Raw genomic sequence first — 21598 nt, forward strand, 5'->3', positions numbered from 1 at the left:
GGAACCTGATGACCAGGTCGGGCTTCCCCAAGGACTTACCATCAACTGCGTCGTGATGAGCGGCAATGGCGGCAACATACACTTTCAGGGTGGAGGGAGACAGCCTTCGCTCCACCCTTCTTGCAGGAAGGAAAGCACGACACTGATGGGGCATTTCGTGGGTTCAAGATTTTTAGAAGAACACCAGTTGCACAGAGGTTCCACTTCAACGCATAGACATGTCTCGCGATGCTCTAGCGGAAGTGATGGTAGCCACCACCGCTGGTGGTAGGGTACTCAAACCTACCTCGTCCCGTCCAGGAGCCACGTGGAGGTTCCACAGATCGGGACGAGGGTGCCATAAGGTGCCCCGTCCCTGAGAAAGCAGGTCCTTCCTCAGGGGAATAGGCCAGGGAGGTGCTGTCGCGAGGAGTACTAGTTCTGGGAACCAGGTGCGGTTGTGCCAGTATGGGGCAACCAAAATTACCTGCTCCTCGTCCTCCCTGATCTTGCGCAAGGTCTGCGCAAGAAGGCTCACTGGGGGAAACGCATACTTGCGGAGGCCCCGCGGCCAGCTGTGCGCCAGTGCATCCGTGCTGAGCGTGCCCTCGGTCAGGGAATAAAACAGGTCGCAGTGGGACGAGTCGTGGGAGGCAAACAGGTCTACCTGTGCGTCCCCGAACTGATCCCAAATCAGCTGAACCGTCTGGGGATGGAGTCGCCATTTTCCAGCGAGAGGCCGAAGCCGAGACAGCTCGTCGGCCGCCTGGTTCAGGTCTCCCGGGATATAAATGGCTCGAAGCGACCTCAGATGCTTCTGACTCCATATGAGGAGGTGGCGGGCGAGTTGCGACATACAGCGGGAGCGTAGACCACCTTGACGGTTGATGTACGCTACTGTGGCGGTATTGTCTGATCGGAACAGTACGTGTTGACCCCTGAGCAACGCCCGAAAGCGGTGCAGGGCAAGGCGTACAGCCAGCAACTTGAGGCAATTGACATGCCAAAGGCGCTGGGGTCCTGTCCAGGAGCCCGCGGCAGTATGTCCATTGCACATGGCACCCCAACCCGTGGCGGAGGCATCTGTTGATACAACAACATGCCTGGAAGCTCGTTCTAAGGGAACTCCGGCCCGTAGAAAATTGAGGTTCGACCACGGGGAGAAGGTCTGATGGCAGATCGGAGTCACTGGGACTCGGAGCCTGCCGTGTTGCCATGCCCACCTCGGGACTCGATCGCGAAGCCAAAGCTGAAGCGGTCTCATATGAAGCAAACCGAGCGGCGTTACTGCGGCTGTGGATGCCATATGCCCCAGGAGCCTCTGAAAAAGTTTTAGTTGGACCGCACTCTTGCCCTCGAACTGACGAAGACAAGTCAGCAGTGACTGCGCGCGCTCGCTCGTAAGCTGCGCTCACATGGCGACCGAGTCGATTTCCATACCGAGAAAAGAGATCCTCTGCACTGGGCAGAGTTTGCTCATCTCCCAGTTGACCCGAAGGCCCAGACGAGCTAGGTGCCGGAGCACAAGGTCCCTGTGTTCGCAAACCTGGTCTCGAGAGTGGGCTAGGATCAGCCAGTCGTCGAGATAGTTCAGGATGCGAACCCCGTGTTCGCGTAGGGGAACAAGGGCTGCCTCGACGACCTTCGTGAAGACGCGAGGAGACAGGGCTAGCCCGAAAGGGAGAACCGCGTACTGTATGCCTGTCCCTCGAAAGCAAACCGTAGAAACGGTCTGTGTCCGTAGAAACGGTCAGGAAAAATGGAGACATGGGAGTAGGCGTCCTTCAGGTCGATCGCTGCAAACCAATCCTGCGGCCGCACGCATTCGAAAATGCGTTTGGCCGTGAGCATCTTGAACGGCGTCCTCTTTTTTGAAGGGAGCGGTTCAAGACGCGCAGGTCCAGGATTGGTCGTAACCCACCGGATTCTTCGGTACAATAAAGTAGGGGCTGTAAAACCCAGACTTCATTTCGGCTGGAGGGACAGTCTCGATCGCACCCTTCGCCAGTAGGGTAGCGACCTCCGCTCTCATGACAGGGGCATTGCCACTGGCCATAGTGAGCGGATTCCCCTGAGGCGGGGAGGAGACCACACGAACTGAATCACGTAGCCGAGCCTGATGGTTCTCCGACCCGGCGGGACAGTCCGGAAAGCTCTAGCCAGGCCTCCAGAAACTGCGCCAGCGGGGTTATTCGAACCACAGACGTACCGTCGGTGGTGCAGCGAGGCGGAATGACCGGCCCAGGCGTGGGTGGCATAGTGGCCCGGTGCGGGGGCACGGCCATAAACCGCGTCCTGCCAGAGGAGGCCAGGGGAGGACCAGCGTCCCACGGGGGCGTGCTCTGGCAGGGGTCTGGCGACAGAGGGGGATGAGAGGAGCGTGGCCCGTGGGCGGCGCGTGCTGTCATCCACAGCCTCTTGGGGCTCAGAGAAAGAGCATTAGTTCTTTTGTAGAGATCTTCACCCAGCCCTCAAGCGGGGGAAGGAGTGGTCCTGCTACCAGCTCCTGAAGAACTGAGCCCTAACTCCAAGCTGCCTGTCTCAGGTTTGTGCTGCTCAGCCAGGTGTTAGCCGGCTAAGGGGCAGAGACAGGCGGTGCCAGCCTCCAGCGACCCCCTTGTGCTCAGGCCAGTGAAGGCTCGAGGGGAGGAGCCGCAAGGAGGCGGCGTCGGCGGGAAGCAGACTAAGCAGACCACACCGACGGATGACCGTCAGTGCAGAAGCCTCAGTCTGCTTGTGGATTGATCGAAGACTGTTGGGCGCAGTCCTCAACCACCCCGCCGACCAGGCTGCCCGCCTCAAGGTGCTGCTTAGGCTGGCGTGGCAGTCTAAGGGGCGGAGACGGGCAGCGCCGCCCTCCTGCGGCTTCCTCCTGCTCAGGTCCGTTTGCAGGCCAGAGGGGAGCAGCCGCATGGAGGGGGGCTTGGCGGGAAGCAGACTGAGGAGGCCGCACGGATGGATGACCATCGGTGCCGGACCCGAGTCTGCTTCAGGTGGTCGAAGCCACACCGCCAAAGAGCTCAGCCTGGGACATGGGGGAGCTGAGAAAATGAATTCTCAGACCCTGCCACATCAACCTGGCTAAGCCCATGTCTGGACCACATAGTGGACATCACCTGACCCAGGATCACGCAGGTACCGATGTCGCCCGAGAGCGAGGTCAGTAGTGTGCGTGGCGGAACAACCAGGCCGGGCATGGGAGGCATAGGGGCGTGGTTAGAATTTCCGCGTTCTGCCAGGGTTGGCCAGGGAAGGACTAGCGTTCCACTGCGGCCGGTTCGACAGAACTCCCGGGACAGCACTGCATCGAAGGCGCAGGCGACACACAGCACTGCATGACCGTGCCACTATAGTGACAGGGAACATACAGACCATGATCGCCGTGCGATCGAAAGCAGCGAAGGCGGAGGACACCCGCGGGCCGCGAGCACAAAGTCACGTGGAGTTTCGCGCAGCGCAGGCGTCCTGATGCACGTCCGGGAGAAGCTTACAGCGCTCGGGGGGAGGGCGGGGCCACTCCAGCCGATGCTTTCAGCTGCCCCAGGAAAGCATGGCTGACAGCTCTGGATCGGTCCCGGCAACGATGGCACTCCCGTGGGAGGCAACGCAGTCGAAACTTCATTTCCAGAGGAATCAAGCCCGCCTTGTGATGCTGTGAGTGCATGGTCTGCGATGTGGAGGGGGGTGTGGCCCGAGGAATTGACTCGTCGGTTGTTGTGCCACACCAAACCCTCAGATCACCCTGGCCACCAGCCAAAGTATCCCTTCTCGAGGAAGAGATAAATTGGGGTGTGGCAGAGGGGACTCTACTCACATGGAGATCATTGAGTCTTGATCTATAAACATCGCGATGGTCATGTTCCCGCAATGAAAACATGACTCATCAACGAGCGCTGCCAAGCGTGATTAAGCCCAACACGCAAAACAGCGCTCGCGACCGTTAGGCAGATGACTGACGCACACACATCCAGAAAATACACGGGCGAACCGTCTTGAAAAAGACGTGCCGCGTGCAGCTCTTTTAGAGAGTGGAAAAGCTCAGCAGAGTGCTGAAGCACCCAGGGAGAAACACACTCACTGTCGGCAGATTACTGCACAAATCAGCAGCAGGAAATGCGATCTCGCTGGAAGCGCCGTCACACCAACACACTGAAGAGCCGCTCGTCTCGAAGAGATTTGAGATGACACTCAAAAGGCTTGTGGAGTGAAGTACTGAACTTGGCTCCGAAGCGAAAACATAGTCTGCATGTTGCTCGCGCACTTCCTTATATACCCCCTGCGTGGGGCGGAGTTACGCTATGCAAATTCCGCAGACCCATGGCATTTCATTGCCATTGGTTCGTGTTTTAATACTCGAAGATGATAGGATTTCTAAGCGAAACCCCATTCGTCGTCATCCGACGTAACTCGGAGTGACAACGAAAGGGAACTCATTCTTTCTTTATCATCAACACCTTCCAGCTCAGGTTCTTACAGCTCAGTGGGCTTTCTGACTGCTCTTCTACCTATCAGTGAGACGAAATTGAATAAAACAAGTTCCCAATAATGGGTTTAGGGTCAGGTTAGGTTTGGTGCAGAGCTGGAACAGGATGTATTTGCCTACACACATCTACACACTGCTAAACAGAGCACTAAATGCTACCAGACACACACACATCAGCTATTCATATTTGAAAACCTTCGAAAGTCTATATATGTGCTATGTGATTTTTGTTGTTGTTTTTACTGAATTTGTCTCTAAGATGGTCCTACTGTGTGTGTGTGTTGTTTCAGGATTGTGGAGAGGGGCTACTACAGCGAGCGAGATGCAGCTCACGTTATCAAACAGATTCTGGAGGCTGTGGCGGTAAGACCATATGAATCATAGGATATAAAGATATTTACAGACATTTTCCATTCATGTGTGAAAGACAATAATGGTAATGTGGATGTTTAGCCTTCTAATGTTTACAATACAAAACTGCAAAAATGGTGCATTCAGAAATCTCCATGGTTTTGATGTTATAACCAGGATCTCATTAACATATTACAGCCCAACTTACAGGTTGATGCTTGTTTATTGGTCACCTACTTAGCCCACACTAAAAAAAATATTGTAAGGATTATGCTGACATGCAGAAGTTAGCCAGCTGTAACAAAGTAATTTACATACAGAAGCATTAAAGGAATATTCTTGGCTCAATACAAGCTTAATTGTAAATACATGCTCTAAAAAAAGATTTAGTGATTTACAAATGCTTGTAATGCTGAACTTTTAATGATATTTTATTGTGTGTAGTATTCTTGTTTGTTATATGTGTATTTGTATATCTGGGCCGCCTATCTTGGCATAAAATTATATGCAATTTTACCACTTAGTTTCCATGACAACAGAAAGCCATAAACCCTAGAATGACAAGAACCACGTTATGGCTCAAATAATACTCAGAAAAGGTAATGTAAGTGCTTTTATAAAATTATAAGTTTCACAATTCTGCTTTTACATTTCATTGAAAGTGCCTCATGTACCCTTGATTTGATTTCTGCTTTTCTTTGAAGATAAAATTGATGCATCAAAATCATTTTTGTGGTAATCCACATTATGCTACATACAGTATGCTGTCAATTGCCTAAACTAACTTTTTGCAACACTTGTCAATGGCCGATAACTTAGTGAAGATTCACAATCCTCTATTCCAATTTCAAGACCACAGCTAAAACTACTAGCCCAACTAATATAAATATAAAATTAAAACATTATTAAAGACAAGTAAAAAGTCAGTAATAAAATAAGAACAAATAATCAAATAACAAGCAAAAGCACAAATAAATACAATATACCAAAAATAAAAATTAAATAAGCAGTGCTTTTCAGGTTTTTCAGGTAGGTCTAACGGTAGTTTTCAGGTACAGAAATTGAATAAAGTAAGCAAATGTAAAATAACTCTGCATAGTCTTCAGTTTAAATTAAACATCAATACACTGCAATTATTAATTAATAATAATTGTAAAAGTTATTCAGTCAAGTGCAGTGAGTAAATTTTTCTTTGTCCTTTGATGTTTGATTAACATTTAAAACACAGACAACATCAGGATTATTAGGCTGCTGTCACTTCAAGAGCTAATGCATGGATCTAATCAGTGGCGATTTCTTTAAGACTGCAAGGGAAGCTCGGCTTCCCTTATAATGTCAAAAAATGAATGGTCAAATATGTACTATTGTATTAACGTTTCATTGACTAAAATACGTTAGAAAACGTTCGTCTCAAAGACGAGTTCGTTCAGAATCAGTTACAGGTCGGCTGACTCGATTTCCTTCTCATACATTCCCGTAGCGTCACAGTGCATTTCCCTGTTGAAGCCCAGCGTCCGTTGACTTCAATGGGGCTGCTTCGAACAGTTTTTTTCAGCGCTTCGAAACTAGACGGTCATTGGCTAAATGCTGCGATTATGTCCCGCCCACGGACGCTCAGCGTCTCTGGGAGTGAATGGGGAGTGGGCTGGCCCGGACTCCGGGCTTCCGCGTGATGATTGGAGGGTCTGTCGAAAGGCTGCGTCTCCTTTTGATTGACAGCGATTTCATACAATAAAAAGTCGCTGATGTTGAAGCTGTTCGAGCTCAGTCCCATCGCGGATTTTTCAAAGACAAACTGCTGCAACCTATTTTTTTTGGTATTTGCTTGTCGAAATTGCTAGCCAATTTTTATAATGCATTTCACACAATTATACATTTACACCTTTATTATATTATTACTTATATTATTATTACTTATATTTTTTATATATTATTATTATTAGTAATAATTCAAAAATAATTATTAAAATAATTAAAAATATACATTATTAGTAGTAGCATTATTATTATACTTTATTATATTATTATTTTTACCTTTATTATATTATTACATAAATTTTTCACAGAGCATTTTCTTGAAAAGGAACTTAGAATTTACGTATAAATAAATGAATAATTTTTATGATGTAGGCCGAAAATGAGCTTCCCCTCTTTGAGGACCAGCACCCGCCACTGGATCTAATATACATTTGTTTACTTTTTTAACTGTTTACTTTCACTTAAGACATAACTTACTATGTTTACTAGTATTCTCTGTATTTTTTTACATAATTTTGTGTGAACTTGTCTGTTTGAGCGCAAGAAGACATGAAAGAGAGCTCAGTTTAATATTTGCGCCCTGTCTGAGATGCAGCTTTCTGTTCTGGGAGCGCTTCGGATGTTTGCGCACACAAAACTTCCCACTGAGTGCGTTAAATTAGCTCCCTTTCACGTCTTCTTGCGCTTGAATATTTCAATTGTCAAGGTTTAAACTTTCGTGACGATACTGCACTGGCCTGTCAACTGTTCTGAGCGTCATTCACATTTGTTTTATTTGAATTCATAAAAATGTTACTGGCCAACTGACGAGGGACACCGTTTCATATACTCGCCAATGTTGCTATGCTTATTGGCACATCCGGTCTTCATTGCAAAGTGTCAGTGGAAAGTTGCATGTGTCACTTAAACTTATGACATGTGCCACTGACATTATCGTGGAACACTGACACTAGCGCGATTTTCCACCATCAGACTGAACAGTTCTAAGAACAGTAAGGAACGGTTTCAGTTATGTTCCCACTTAAGCCTGGTATGGCACAGAACAATTACGAATCGTTCTCTGGCCAGAATTCTCTGTACGGTTGTCTAACCGTGACGAACCGTGCTGGTAGAATGCGTGTTGTGACGTCGCAAGTCAGAATTGGACACTTGTCTGTAGCCTGGCTACTTGGGATGGTAAGATTCACCGATTCACATCGGTGCATCGGCATAAAAGTTAATGATGTGATGCATCGATATTGGATAAAAGTTAGCATTTGTATCGCAATGCATCGTTTCTAACATATTTGCATCAGTAAAAAAAAACATTTTTTATACAGTATATAATTATTAGTAGATACGCTATACTTTTATTATTTAGAAAGTGACCAATAATTTGTGTCCAATATGTTATATGTAGATTGATTTCTCCTCTCTAAAGTGTTTCTCAAGTGTGTTCCCTTTCGAAAGCTACAATCGATGCTGTGCTGCTCAACGCATTGGGGAACGTCTTAAGTCGTGACCAGCTGTGAATATTGTGTGTAACACGTCGATAGAATTGACCCGGAGGTAATATAGCCTCGGTCGATGACGTCATCGGCGCGCACCCGCAACACGAGGCTATAAATAGATGAGCCACAGGTGCATCATCAGGTCTTTTGTCTTCAGACCATTCTGTGCATGTGTGGATGCAAACACTCTCTCTCTACCTCTTATCTGACTACAGATCTGTGTTAGGAGTTAGTTTTGTCAGGCAGTGTGCAGAAATTTCTCATTCTCAAAATCTTTTTCTCTCACGCTACATAAAAGAGTTTAAAAAGTAAAAAAAAGAAGAGAAATGAGCCAACAAAGCAGTAAGCGTTGTGTTCCTCCATGCTCCCGTCCCATGTCTGAGCTGGATACACACGATTACTGTTTTGTTTGTTTGGGGGAAGAGCACGCGGTTCTGGCGATAGAAAAAGGCGGCTGCGTGCATTGTGACCAGCTCACAGTCAAAATGCTTTGTTCTCGTCTGAACTATTTCCAGACCGCACCCGCATTACCATCGTGGGGCTTTCGTATGGATCTGCATGACGAGCAAGAGACGGGTCCGTCCCTTTCGCTTGCTGCGTCACCAGATCCACGCATCCCTTCTGGTGATCTCGAAGCGCGCTCCGGTGCTTCTTTGGTTCACGAGGGGGATGATATATCTCTTGGGTCTTCGGACCGCGAGCAGCCCGCCTCTGAGCATTCCTCTCGCGAAAAAAGATCTTTCGAGGAATTGCTCGAGGTGGTTACTCGCGCGGTGGCCAGGTTACAGCTCCCCTTTTTTCGAGGACCTCCATGACGAACTATCTAAGTCATGGAGTAAACCATATACTTCCCGTGTCTTTGTACCCTCGACGTCGACTTTTTCGACTATCGTGGATGCGAAGTCGCGGGGGTATACGGAGATGCCACAGGTTGAAGAGACGCTCGCTGGCTATCTCTCGCCTGGCGCGGCATCTTCGTTAAAGAGACCTACCCTGCCCACGAAGCCATGTAGAACAACATCAGCGCTTGTGGGAAAAGCTTATCAAGCTGCAGGTCAGGCTGGTTCTGCGCTGCACACTATGGCAGTGTTACAGGCGTACCAGGCTGACCTGTTGAAGGACTTGAGTACAGGCAGTACTATCGATGAGGAAGCGTTTTCTGAACTGCGCCGAGCCACAGACCTGTCTCTTCGCGCGACCAAGCAAACGGCCCGTGCCATCGGCCGTTCTATGTCCGCTTTGGTCAGCACGGAGAGGCACCTGTGGCTCAATCTCACTGGCATCAGAGATAAAGATCGTGTTTTTTTATTGGACTCACCTGTGTCACCATCAGGCTTGTTCGGCGATGCCGTTAATACCGTCGTTAATAGGTTTAAGGACGTAAAAAAACACGAAGAGGCGTACGTTCAGTTCCTTCCTCGCCGCACTCAAGGGGAGGGGCCGTCGGCCACCCAGCCCCGCCCCGGTCCTTCAAAAGCCAGGGAGGAGAAAAAGCAGAGTGTGGCCAGTCGTGCTCCCCCTCAGAGAGACTGGAGACAGACTCGCCAGACTCAGCAGCCTCCCAGACCAGACCTCAGGACTATTATTAATAGGAAAAAGAAGTCCTGATGGTCTGGCGCCCAATCTGGTGGGGGTAGCCCCCCGTGGGATGGGGCGCTTTCAAGATCTTTTCGCCACTACCCTCACAAAACCTCTCCATCCCCGCCACCTCTCGTGCCTCGGGGGGCAGCGGTTTCCAGCGAAATGTTAGATGTTCCGTTGTTTCCTGCCGTCATTCAGGACGCGGAACATCTAACATCCCCTCAAAAGGAAGTATTAAAATTGATACCACTCTCAGAAAGTCTGGCAGCGTGGAAACTTCTGCCAGGCATTTCTGCGTGGGTATTAAGCACAGTACATATAGGATACAGAATCCAATTTATTCATCGTCCTCCGCGTTTCAACGGCGTGGTCTTCACTTCCGTGAAACCGGAGCTGATGCACGTACTGTCACAAGAGCTGCAAACTCTTCTGAGCAAAGAGGCCATAGAACATGTTCCTCTTCCAGAGAGAGAGTCAGGCTATTACAGCAGATACTTCCTGGTTCCCAAAAAGGATGGGGGGGTGCGTCCAATCTTAGATCTTCGAGGCTTAAACGTACAGTCAAAGCGCTCAAGTTCAAGATGTTAACCGTCAAGACGGTCGTGATGCAAATTCAACATCACGATTGGTTCGTCACGATCGATCTGAAGGACGCATATTTTCACATAGAAATTGCCACAACACAGGAAATTCCTGAGGTTCGCTTTCGGGGGCGAAGCGTACCAGTTTCGGGTTCTTCCATTCGGCCTAGCCTTGTCACCCCGCACATACACAAAATGCATGGATGCAGGTCTGGCTCCATTAGGACTCCAGGGCATTCGCATTTTGAATTACATCGACGATTGGTTAACCCCCTGAGGTCGGCAATCACGCCGGCGTGATCTGCTCGTTTTTTTTATATATCAGTGCAAAATACTCTGTTGATTTTGATTTTACATACTTGTATTGTACATCATTCAAAACTGTTAAATGTCTTCTTTTATTTGTGTACACTCATAATAAAAACAAAATGTTGTGTTTTTCGTAAAACAAAGAAAATAAACATGATGCGCGTTCTGACGTCTCTCTCAATGTGAAAATCATTCTGAAACGCGACAGAAAATGACCTGTAACTAAGCGAATGTTTGTCACACAGACTTGAAACGCATGTCTATACAACGCTTGGAATCTCTATTTTTAAAGTATGTAAATTATATAAAAAAACAAATATTCTATTTTTAAGTAATCCATACGAAAGCAGCGGCATGTACAGTTTCTCAAACGCGTCCTCATTAAATTTAATTTGAACACGCCTAGGCGCGCACGAGCAATTGACATGCAAATGATCCATGCGGAGAAACGCAGACCTGTAAACGCCCTCATCACCTCAAAACAAAGAAGCAGAGACTTCGTAACTTACTCCTTTTCAAGAAGAACGCGATTTGAAGACAAGAAAGATTTAAGGTAAGAAATTTTTACATATTAGTTTGTTATTGTTGCATAAATGTCACATTGCAGTTGAACTGTTGCTAGATATATGGGGAATATTATAATATTTAGACCCGTGTTTACTGTTAGGCCTAATGTGTTTGTGGATATCTGCTCAAATGTAGATATGTATATGGTAACCATAATGTTTTATATTTGAGCGCGATCGCATTTGAATGTATCAGATTTTGCAGCGCGATCGCGTTTGAATGTATCATTTGAAAATTTGAAAAGCAAAACACACCAAACGGCTTCATGTGTTTACTATTATCTCATTTCATATCATCAAAACGAATGGAAACATTTGAAGTAACATCATATTTTTCTCTAGCTTGGTTGTTACTGAAATATTTTGGAAGATTTATACTGCTATCTATTGTTATTATTATTTTACCCAGCACTGCGCATAGCCTATGCCTACAAGGCACAACAAACCTGGTGTTCATTGTATTATATATTGTTGGAAACATTTGTGTGTGTTTGTGTGTGTGTGTGTGTGTGTGTGTGTGTGTGTATTTTGTGAATTTTAAAAAGCAATTTTAACCAGAAAAATCTAATATTTATTTCCAAAATCGTGCAGGCCTTTCTCTTGATATCAGTATGTTCACTTTTTTTTCAGGGCCCAGATGCCACTGAGTCCTGCCGACTTCAACATTCACATGAGTCTCTGGAACATGAACATGGTAAAGTGAAAATCAAACAGCTTGGAAATTAAAGGTATGTACAATGTTTTTAGGAATGGCACAAAGGTCTCTGTCTTTCAATAAGTGCTTTTTTGCCATTTGTTGTGTCTATTTGGATTATGTTGTGTAAATAAATCCAAACAATCTAAAAGCCATTCTTTTTTAAATCTCCTCATTTACAGTATTGTGCAAGGTTGCTCAGAATGAAAGGGGCCTGATAGCTCCTAATAGGGCCGTTAGGGGAGTGTCTTTGTCTTTCTCAGGTGAGAAAAGCCATACATATTAATTAGCTCTCGCATAAGGCTTATTCACACAAAACACGTCGTAAAAATTTAAATCAATATATTGTCTTCTCTGAATGAGCAGTCAGGGTGATTTTCACATAGTTTTGCAGCAAATATTCTAGTTTTTCATATTCTAACATTTCCTCCAGTTTCTCTGCTCCCGGGAGTTCTAGCCAGAGTTCGCCAACAAGGGTCTTGCCTCTTGCTGATAGCGCCACGTTGGCCGAACAGAGTGTGGTTCTCGGAGATAATATCTCTCCTCGATGGCTCGCCATGGGCGATTCCGGAGAGGACGGACCTTCTGTCTCAGGCGGAGGGCACGATAATCCATCCCAGGCCCGACCTGTGGAATCTTCACGTTTGGCCCCTGATGGGAACCAACTGAGGGACACTGGGCTTTTGCCTGCCGTTATTGAGACCATTCTAAGTGCTAGGGCTCCCTCCACTAGACAAAGTTATGCCGGTAAATGGGTTGTTTTTGAAAGATGGTGTGCTGTACACAATGTAGATCCAGTCAACTGCCAGGTTGCTTCAGTTCTGGACTTCATGCAAGAGAAATTATCAACAGGCACATGCCCTGCCACTCTTAAGGTTTATGTGGCCGCTCTTTCGGCTTGCCACGCCTTGGTTGATGGGGCGCCACTCGGGAGACACCCTCTGCTCTCTCGCTTCCTTCGTGGGGCCTGGCGTCTGAGGCCTCCCGTAAAAACCAAGATCCCTTCATGGGACTTAGCTATAGTTCTCGAGGGTCTGGTTGAAACCCCCTTTGAACCTATAGAATCAGCGTCTGATAAACTTCTGACTCTAAAATGTTTTTTCTCATGGCAATAACTTCTTTGAAGAGAATTGGGGATATGCAGGCTCTGGCTATCTCTCCATCCTGCTTAGACTTTGCCCCAGGAATGGTGAAAGTGATTTTGCATCCTCATCCTGATTACCTGCCTAAGGTTCCATTTTCGGCTGTACATCCGGTCATTCTAGAAGCCTTCTGTCCTCCACCGTTCACAACGCCGGAGCAGGAGAAATCTCATAGACTGTGTCCAGTCCGTGCTCTTCAGGCTTACATCCACCGTACTAGCCAGTGGCGTAAGTCAGAGCAACTCTTCGTCTGTTATGGTGGTAGTAACAGAGGGGCAGCTGCCACCAAGCAGACCATGTCTCATTGGGTCAGGGATGCTATTGCTCTTGCTTATGAGGCGCGCGGTCAGGCTTCGCCTACAGGTCTTAGGGCTCACTCCACCAGGGGGGTCGCCTCTTCTAGTGCTTTGGCAAGGGGTGCCCCCCTACAACAGGTTTGTGATGCGGCAGGTTAGTCCTCTCCGCACACATTCATAAGATTTTATAGTTTGGATGTTAATGCCACTCCGGGTTCTCATGTCTTGAGTCAACGTCATAAACTAATGTCTGAGGCCTTCTTGCATTTTTGTGATCACACATGCACAACCGTGGGGGTCCAGACATTTTCAAGCACGGCGGCGTGGGTATTCTCGTTCCCAATGCGCTGAGCAGTGCAGCATCGATTGTAGCTTTCGAAAGGGAACGTTTCCGGTTACTTAACTGTAACCTTGTTCCCTGAGAAAGCATAACGAGATGCTGCGCTACTTTGCCGTGCTGAAGATGTCCCAGGACTGCTCTTCAGACAAAATATCCTGATGATGCACCTGTGGCTCATCTATTTATAGCCTCGTGTTGCGGGTGCGCGCCGATGACGTCATCGACCGAGGCTATATTACCTCCGGGTCAATTCTATCGACGTGTTACACACAATATGCACAGCTGGTCACGACTAAAGACGTTCCCCAATGCGCTGAGCAGCGCAGCATCTCGTTCCGCTTTCTCAGTAAACAAGGTTACAGTTTAGTAACCGGAAACGTTCTCTCATCACCACTGCTGCCACATGAATATGATGTTTCACAACATTACAGAGTCCTAAGAGAATGGGGTGTGCGATATATATCGCCTGCGATAATATTGTAATTGTTGTTTTAACGATGTGCGATCTGACATTATTGAGTATATCCCTCACACACACTCAAAGAGTGCATGCATACATTACGCTATGTAGTCTTGTAGATTAGACTAGTGTGGTGTGCATTTAGAGTGCTTTCACTGTGTGACACGCTTTCACTGTGTGATTTAGTCTCATTTATATCATTTAACATAGTTAATAAATATCTCAGGAAGAGTGCAGTTTTTCTCCAGATATCAGCATGATAACAAATGTGATATTGATTTTATACAAGTTTAATAAACAAGCCAACGAAAATAGTCCACAACAAAGCCACAGCACTCTAATTGAGTCTCTGAGCAACACAAGGCAGTGTTTCCTTACTGAATGAATCAGCTTTTTGAACGAATCAGTTATGACTAAGATAGATTAAGTCTGTGTCCGAAATCGCCCCCTTATACCCTTAACCCTTAGGGGTCTAAGGTGTTTTTGGGGTCCTTGAGATGTTTTGACATGTCCTGACATTTGTGCTTTTTTTCAGTTGCTTATAAACATTTTAATGGCAAAGGTGTCATTACACTCTATTCAGCACAAACAGGGGTACCATAATATGTGAGCAACATGTATGTACATGTTTGTATTTTTGAGAGAACAATGTTTATGCATGGTTATTGAAAAAACAAAAAATTAAAGTTTCTGAAATAAGGCCACAAAACACATAATAAATATGTGTCCACAAGACTTTTGACTAATGGATGTTGTCGCCTAGAGTTTTTTTCTTCAAAATTATGTGAAAATCATCCTGCCTACATAAAACAATACATTGGTTTAAATTTTGTAAGCCACATTTTTTTTTAGAAAGGCAATATGCGTGGGGGCGTGAATGATCATAAATAATGCTGTGATTCACACCTGAGAAGACAATGGCCCGCATAATGAGCCTTTCAGTCAGGTATGTCACTGAGAGGGAACTATAAAATGTGAGGACAAAAGATTATATATATATATATATATATATTTATATATATATATATATATATATATATATATATATATATATATATATATATATACACACATAAATTGCTTTTAATTTATTTAGAATATAGTTAACAATATAATCCAAATATAAATGAAAGTCAAAAGCACATTTTGAGTACACAGTCATACATGGAAACAATCACTGTTCAAATAGGCTATATCGGTCATTCTACAGAATTGGTTCAAAGTTAGAGTTGGAAACATCTTGAAAAAAATGTCTTTTTCCACAAATTTTGTATGCATGCATGCACATTCTCATACTGTATTTTCAGAAAGTTTTGGAATATTTATCCTCTCCCCAAATTTGTCACTAATAAAACAATAATCATTAATTTGAGGAGAAAGCTTATATCGATCTATTAAGATTTTGTTTACATCTGCCTTGTAAATATTTTTTTTTTGCTATTTTATTGAAGTTTTCACATGTAAATCAACAATTGCAATTTTAACAATATTTCAAGTGTAGTCTTTCTTTGTAAAAGCATACATTTTATCATACATATTTTATAAGTTAAGGATTCATTAGTTTGAATATACATGGGAACAAACACTATAGTAAAATCTTAGTGGATAATTCAATATACCTACAGTACTTTATTTTTGACAAAACTTCCTATTATTTAACATATGAGCAAAAATTGGTGAACAAAAGCTTATTTGATGTGGCAGTAGTCTATTTTACAGTAAAAACTTTAATCTATCCAAAACTAGTCAACGAAATCATCTAAACATTCATAGCGCAAGACGACGTAAAGTACACAAATCGGATTAAACTTGATGTGTTTTATAGACCTGTTGTGGGCGTTGACAGGTTTGCATGGATTGCCTCAGATCATTTAAGTTTCAATAGCGCGCGCGTTCACATTAGCAGATAATGAGTTGCCATGAGAACGACTGACATCTCTCTCTTTTCATACAGATTACATAAACAGAGAATATTTGTTTTCATTTTGAATTAGATAATTTAAACGTAGAAACTTACATTTTTATAAAGATATATTGCTTATGCCTTTAGAGACGTGCTCGAGAAAAAAAGTTGGAGAGGCAGAAATCATACCCTGTTTATTTTCTTTATTTTACAAAAGCACAATCTTTTGTTTCGATTGTAAGTGGACATATAAAAAGTAGATATTTTACAGTTTATTTTTCATATTTCTAAAGTCTGTATGACCATAAATGATGGAGTATTTTAAGTCTATTTTGCTGCTATATGTTAAAAAAATCCAGCAAAACGCGGCGGCGCGTTTTTCGACCCCAGAGGGTTAAATAGGGCACTTTTTGAGGGGACAGTCATTTGTAGTGGTGTCCGAAACCATAGTGGACGTTATTGAGTGCACTCATTCAAACCCACAGTGCACCGCAATAACGACTGTACAACTGATGTACGCTCAATGGCTAGAGAATACCTATAATGCACTGTGAGAATTGCGTGCTGAATTAATTCCTGCGTCTCGCCAGGAGATGGCGCCGCAGCTGAACCAATCATCCATCCATTTTCCGAACTCGCTGGTCCAGCGTAATAACATACAGGTATAAATGCCTTTTTAATGGATTATTAAATTGTTTAATTACAGTTTATACATGCTAGTTTCCATAGCAGGGTTCAGGATAAATCTTTTATTACTACTGGAGCTGCCAGTTTGCAATGTTTCAATTAATAATTAAACAGCAAGCACAAACTATGCAAAAGTGGCAGCCCTTCCGGCACACTCAGTGTCCGAATTCACTTACTCACTCACTCACTGTAAGGGAATAGTGAATGAGGGTATAAGGGGGTGATTTCGAACACAGCACAAGACAATGCTTCGTTCCTGAATGAATCAGCCGTTTGAATGAATTGTTTGAATCTCAATGACTCACTCATTAACGGTGACTTGCTGCCATCTACTGGTGGTTTTATTTCACATTTAAAATATCTTTTCATGTTTTAAATCATTTCAAATATCAATATTCAACATTTTATCTTTGGAGTAAAAAAGCAGGCAGATCAATATTATTGTTGAATATTAAATTAAATGTTAACCGTAATGTCCCCAACTAAGCAACTAAGAAGCCACAGAAGTAATAAAACCGTTCATTATCAGTAGTTAATTTTTTATCAATATCAGACTCTGATTACTTTTTTCAACTCATTTTTTAAAAGTCAGTTTAATGTAATATAAGTTGAAAAGACTTATACAGCCAAGTTGATTGTACTTAAAAATGTAAGACTTTCTTTTTTACAGTATAAGTTTAATTGTTTAATTTAAATATCACTAATATTTACTATTTATTTAGGATTTTGTGTCACAATTAATCAATTTAGCTGTTTTATATCATCTGTCAGTCACTACTGGAGGTGTCACAATATATGGCGACATGTTCCGCGACACAGCATCAGTGTTCCACGATAATGCCAGTGGCACATGCCATTATCCACTTGTACATCACAAGATTTAAGGAACACATGCCACTGTCCGCTGACACATGCCATGCCATTGAAAACCAGATTTACCACTGGATGTGCCAGTAACCATAGCGACATGTGCCATTGGCTTCTGTGCATCAGATGCCATGTCACTTATGTTAATATATTTGGTGCTTGGCGAGTGTTCATTTTGGGCTCTAAGTTAGGAGTCTTGAAAGGTATAAAACTGTAAAAAAAAAGTTTATGTCTGAGTATCAGAGAGTAGTTGTGTAAATGTTGTGTAAAACATAATCATGACTGTTGTTAAAGGAACATTACAAGACTTCAAAGAAACAATAAAATATTACAAAAGGTGTATAATATGGTGCCTTTAATGTGATGTTAATGCAATTAATGCAAATGATAAAAAAGATAAAAATGATACGTGTCATGTGGGACAGCAGTTGCTTTAATGCATTCACAGCCGGCGGATTATTGTGAATGTGTTGGTGTGGCTGAACACATGTCCAGCGATGGGCTGACAGTGGAGAGATGTGGGTCAGTCTTGTCGTCACTCAAAAGCGGACGGTAGAGTAAGTGGATGTATGTGCAGAGCTGCTAGTGAAAAATAATCTTCTCAGAAAAAAAAAAAAAAAAAACATTGCAATTTTTTTTCCCTCAGCTTTTAATCTCCCTGAGCAAGAGGAATGTGGAGTGGTTACATAACAGCTCAGCAATCTGACAATGAAGCAACAATGCGGAGGCCACATGGGCTGATTTATGTGTAGAATGTTTGTGTGTGCAGGTCGTATCTGTTTAATACACATTGTCTATGGCATAATCTCTAGTGCTTGATTGTGACTTAAGATTTATGTATGTGCATATATGACAATTTAGGGAAGTATTTGTATCTGTCTCTGACCTGTGTTGACCAGGACCTTTTTTTTTTTTTTTTCAGTAGCTCAGCTAACCCAAAAAAAATCCCATTTTGATTTGGCAATCCAGAAACCACAGAACACCCTAACAACTGCAATCTACTAAATCCACTTAAAACACCTTAGAAAACAAAAAGCAGCAACCCAGCAAACAACTTAGCATTAGATTGGTGATTTTGCAATCACATTTTCTTTAAAAAATTTAAAAATCTAGCTTTGTTTATAATTTTATACGTTATTTGGCCTAATATTTAAAGTCCCACTGAAGTGCCTTGAAATCTGCATTACCCTGCATTATTCAATATATTGACTTAATTTCCACTGAAACAGGAAGACAGGATGGGATATATTGAGTGGCTCATCCCCCTTTTTAAATAGCCAGTATTTTTAAATAGCCAGTTTGTTTATATCACAGCTCGACTAGAGCTGTTGAAATCGTCAAAACCTCATTTGATATTTGATCATATGAAAACCACATATTGTATATAAAATTAAATAAATAAATAAAATCACAATTTAGATTTAACCCTCTGGGGTCTGAGGTGTTTTTGGGGTCCTTGAGATGTTTTGACATGCCCTGACATTTGTGCTTTTTTCAGTTGCTTATAAACATATCAATGGCAAAGGTGTAATTACACTCTATTCAGCACAAACAGGGCTACTGAGCAACATGTATGTACATGTTTGTATTTTTGAGAGAATAATATTTATGCATGGTTATTGAAAAAAAACAATTTTTTATTTCTGAAATAAGGCCACAAAACACATACTAAATATGTGTCCACAAGACTTTTGAATAATGGATGTTGTCGCCTAGTGTTTTTGCTTCAAAATGATCTGAAAATCATCCTGCCTAATCATTCACATAAAACAATACATTGATTTAAATTTTGTAAGACACTTTTTGTTTGGAAAGGCAATTTGCATTGGGGGTGTGATTCGTGAGCTGCATAATGAGCCTTTCATTCAGGTGCATCACTGAGCCACAAGAAAGAATGCAAGGACAAAATAAATAAAAAACTAAATATAAATATATATATATATATATATATATATACTGTATATAACACAATACAAATAATTTAAAGAGAAGGCTTATATTGACCTTTTAAGATTTTGTTTACATCTACCTTGTAAATAAAAGTGTAATATTTCTTTGTAAAAACTAAAGTATACATTTTATCATACGTATTTCACAGTTAAGGATTCATTAGTTTGAATATAGCCTACATTGGAACAAACACTAATAACATTTTAGTTGATGACTTTATTTTTGACAAAACATAATAGCCTATATATATTTAACATATGATCAGAAATTGGCAAACATAAGCTAATTTGATGTGGCAGTATTTTACAGTAAAAATAATATAATCTTTATAATCTATCCAAAACTAGTCAATGAAATGCAGAGTCGGACAGAGTACACAGCTTCATTACTTGAGTAAAAGTACAGATACCCCTTGCTAAATTTGACTCAAGTACAAGTAAAAGTACTATAGTCAGATGTCTACTTAAGTAAAAGAACTGAAGTACTTGTTTTTAAAAGTACTTGAGTATTCAGAGTACAAGAGTACATTTTCTAAATATTGCATTACTACTGCCACAGTGCTTACATTTATGTACAGAAACGTCCTACATGGAGTTATGAAAAATGTTAATGTTAATACCTTGGAGAATGTAAAAGGAATTGAAAGTAAAATCAAGTCATTTTCATCTTTTTACCACGTTGCTTTATTTAACATTTCTCACTTGCCCACAAGGCAATAGCACAATGGCAACACTCTGACAAACCTCTGCTAGAGTTTTAATGGATTTTTTGCACCCACATTTGAACCTGCCTGTGTTAAACACACCGCATACTCAAGAACATCAAAGCAAATGCTCAGCTTACATTAATGTGTAATATCAGAAAAGAAAATTCAGCTAACAATTGTGTGTACATGTGAGTTTCTGTTTTTTTCATCAATCAAATCAATAAACCTAAACCAGCAAAGAAGGCAATATAGCAATGTTCTGACACACCTCTGAACCTGACCGTGTTATACACGCAGCATAGAGCAAAGAAGAGAAAATAATAATGGTTAAAGAAAATCAGCTGTGTTTAGGTCAGCGTACAAAGAAGAAAAAAATAAAATTCAGCTCATTTGAGTGACATTATTAAGCCCCTTCCTCTCACATTGACATACAGGCAAAGGCAGGAGAAAATACTTTCAGCTGAATAACACCATTCTCACACACACAATCTATGTGTGACAACTCTCTCTCTCTCTCTGTGTGTGTGTGTGTGTGTGTGTGTGTGTACTGTACTTCAATTCAATCAAATGTCATGAAGTCCTTGTTCAACTTGAGAAGTTGGTTCTCAAAATTCTGTGAATGAATTGATCCCCTTCTTGGGGTGAAAAGCAAACCTGCTATGCTATAAAAAGCCTTTCACACGCTGCTGAAGCTGGCAGGGCTGTGTTGAGCTTTAGTGAGAGGTTACGCACAGCTGGATAGGGGGCCAGTGTATTCACTCCTTCAGCTGTAGCAGCTAGGTATCCATCAAGTTGCTTACTTATCTCATGGGAATGCGTCTGCTTGACATTGGAGAAGAAGTCATCTTCATCAGAAGAGGTTGATGTGGTATCAGGAGACCGAAGACCTTCATCGTGTTCTGGCAGATTTTCCTTGATGTAACTAAAGGCCTTGATTAGAAACACAGAATCACACCAACAAACACATATTTTTGTTATTATTACTCTGTAGGTAAACAACTGCATAGAATCATTGTTGGATGTAAAGGTTTTTGAAAAAACAAGCAAACAAACAAACAAAAACATTTTCCTTACCAAGCTGTAGGACTGTGTCATTGCTGGTCCAGGAAGTTTTGAAACTTGGAACGAGAATGGCTGCTGCAAGGTGCCAAGGTATTAGACCTGGCTCTGACATCATGCTCTCAAACCGCTTCTTCAAACCTTCAAGACTTCAAACCTTCGTTGACTTCTCCTTGTAGCATGTTCAAGGACTTCGCAACTGGACTCATGGTGGTGACATATTCCCCTAAAAAGGCCATGTCAGACGGACTGTACCTAATAGAAACAGAAGAAAATAAACAAACACATATTTCAACAAAATGTATACAGAACCTCTGTGGAATGCTGGACATTTATTTATTGATTTGTGTACCTACAGCAGATAATGTGGTAAGCATTACTCTTAACAAAATAAGA

General features: G+C 42.9%; 1 protein-coding gene across 1 annotated transcript in view; it reads left to right on the forward strand.

Moving 5' to 3' along the window:
- LOC308685463 (calcium/calmodulin-dependent protein kinase type IV) overlaps positions 1-21598 on the forward strand; it is a gene marked incomplete at both ends in the record, with an annotated part of 330142 nt that overhangs the window by 14838 nt on the left and 293706 nt on the right. Inside the window, one exon of the mRNA XM_081357242.1 lies at positions 4753-4825. Coding sequence (XP_081213368.1) covers positions 4753-4825 — 73 coding nt within the window. The remainder of the gene's footprint in view (positions 1-4752; positions 4826-21598) is intronic.

The sequence above is a fragment of the Scardinius erythrophthalmus genome (genome assembly GCF_964197995.2).
Source record: "Scardinius erythrophthalmus genome assembly, chromosome: 25".
Classification (NCBI taxonomy): Eukaryota; Metazoa; Chordata; class Actinopteri; order Cypriniformes; family Leuciscidae; genus Scardinius; species Scardinius erythrophthalmus.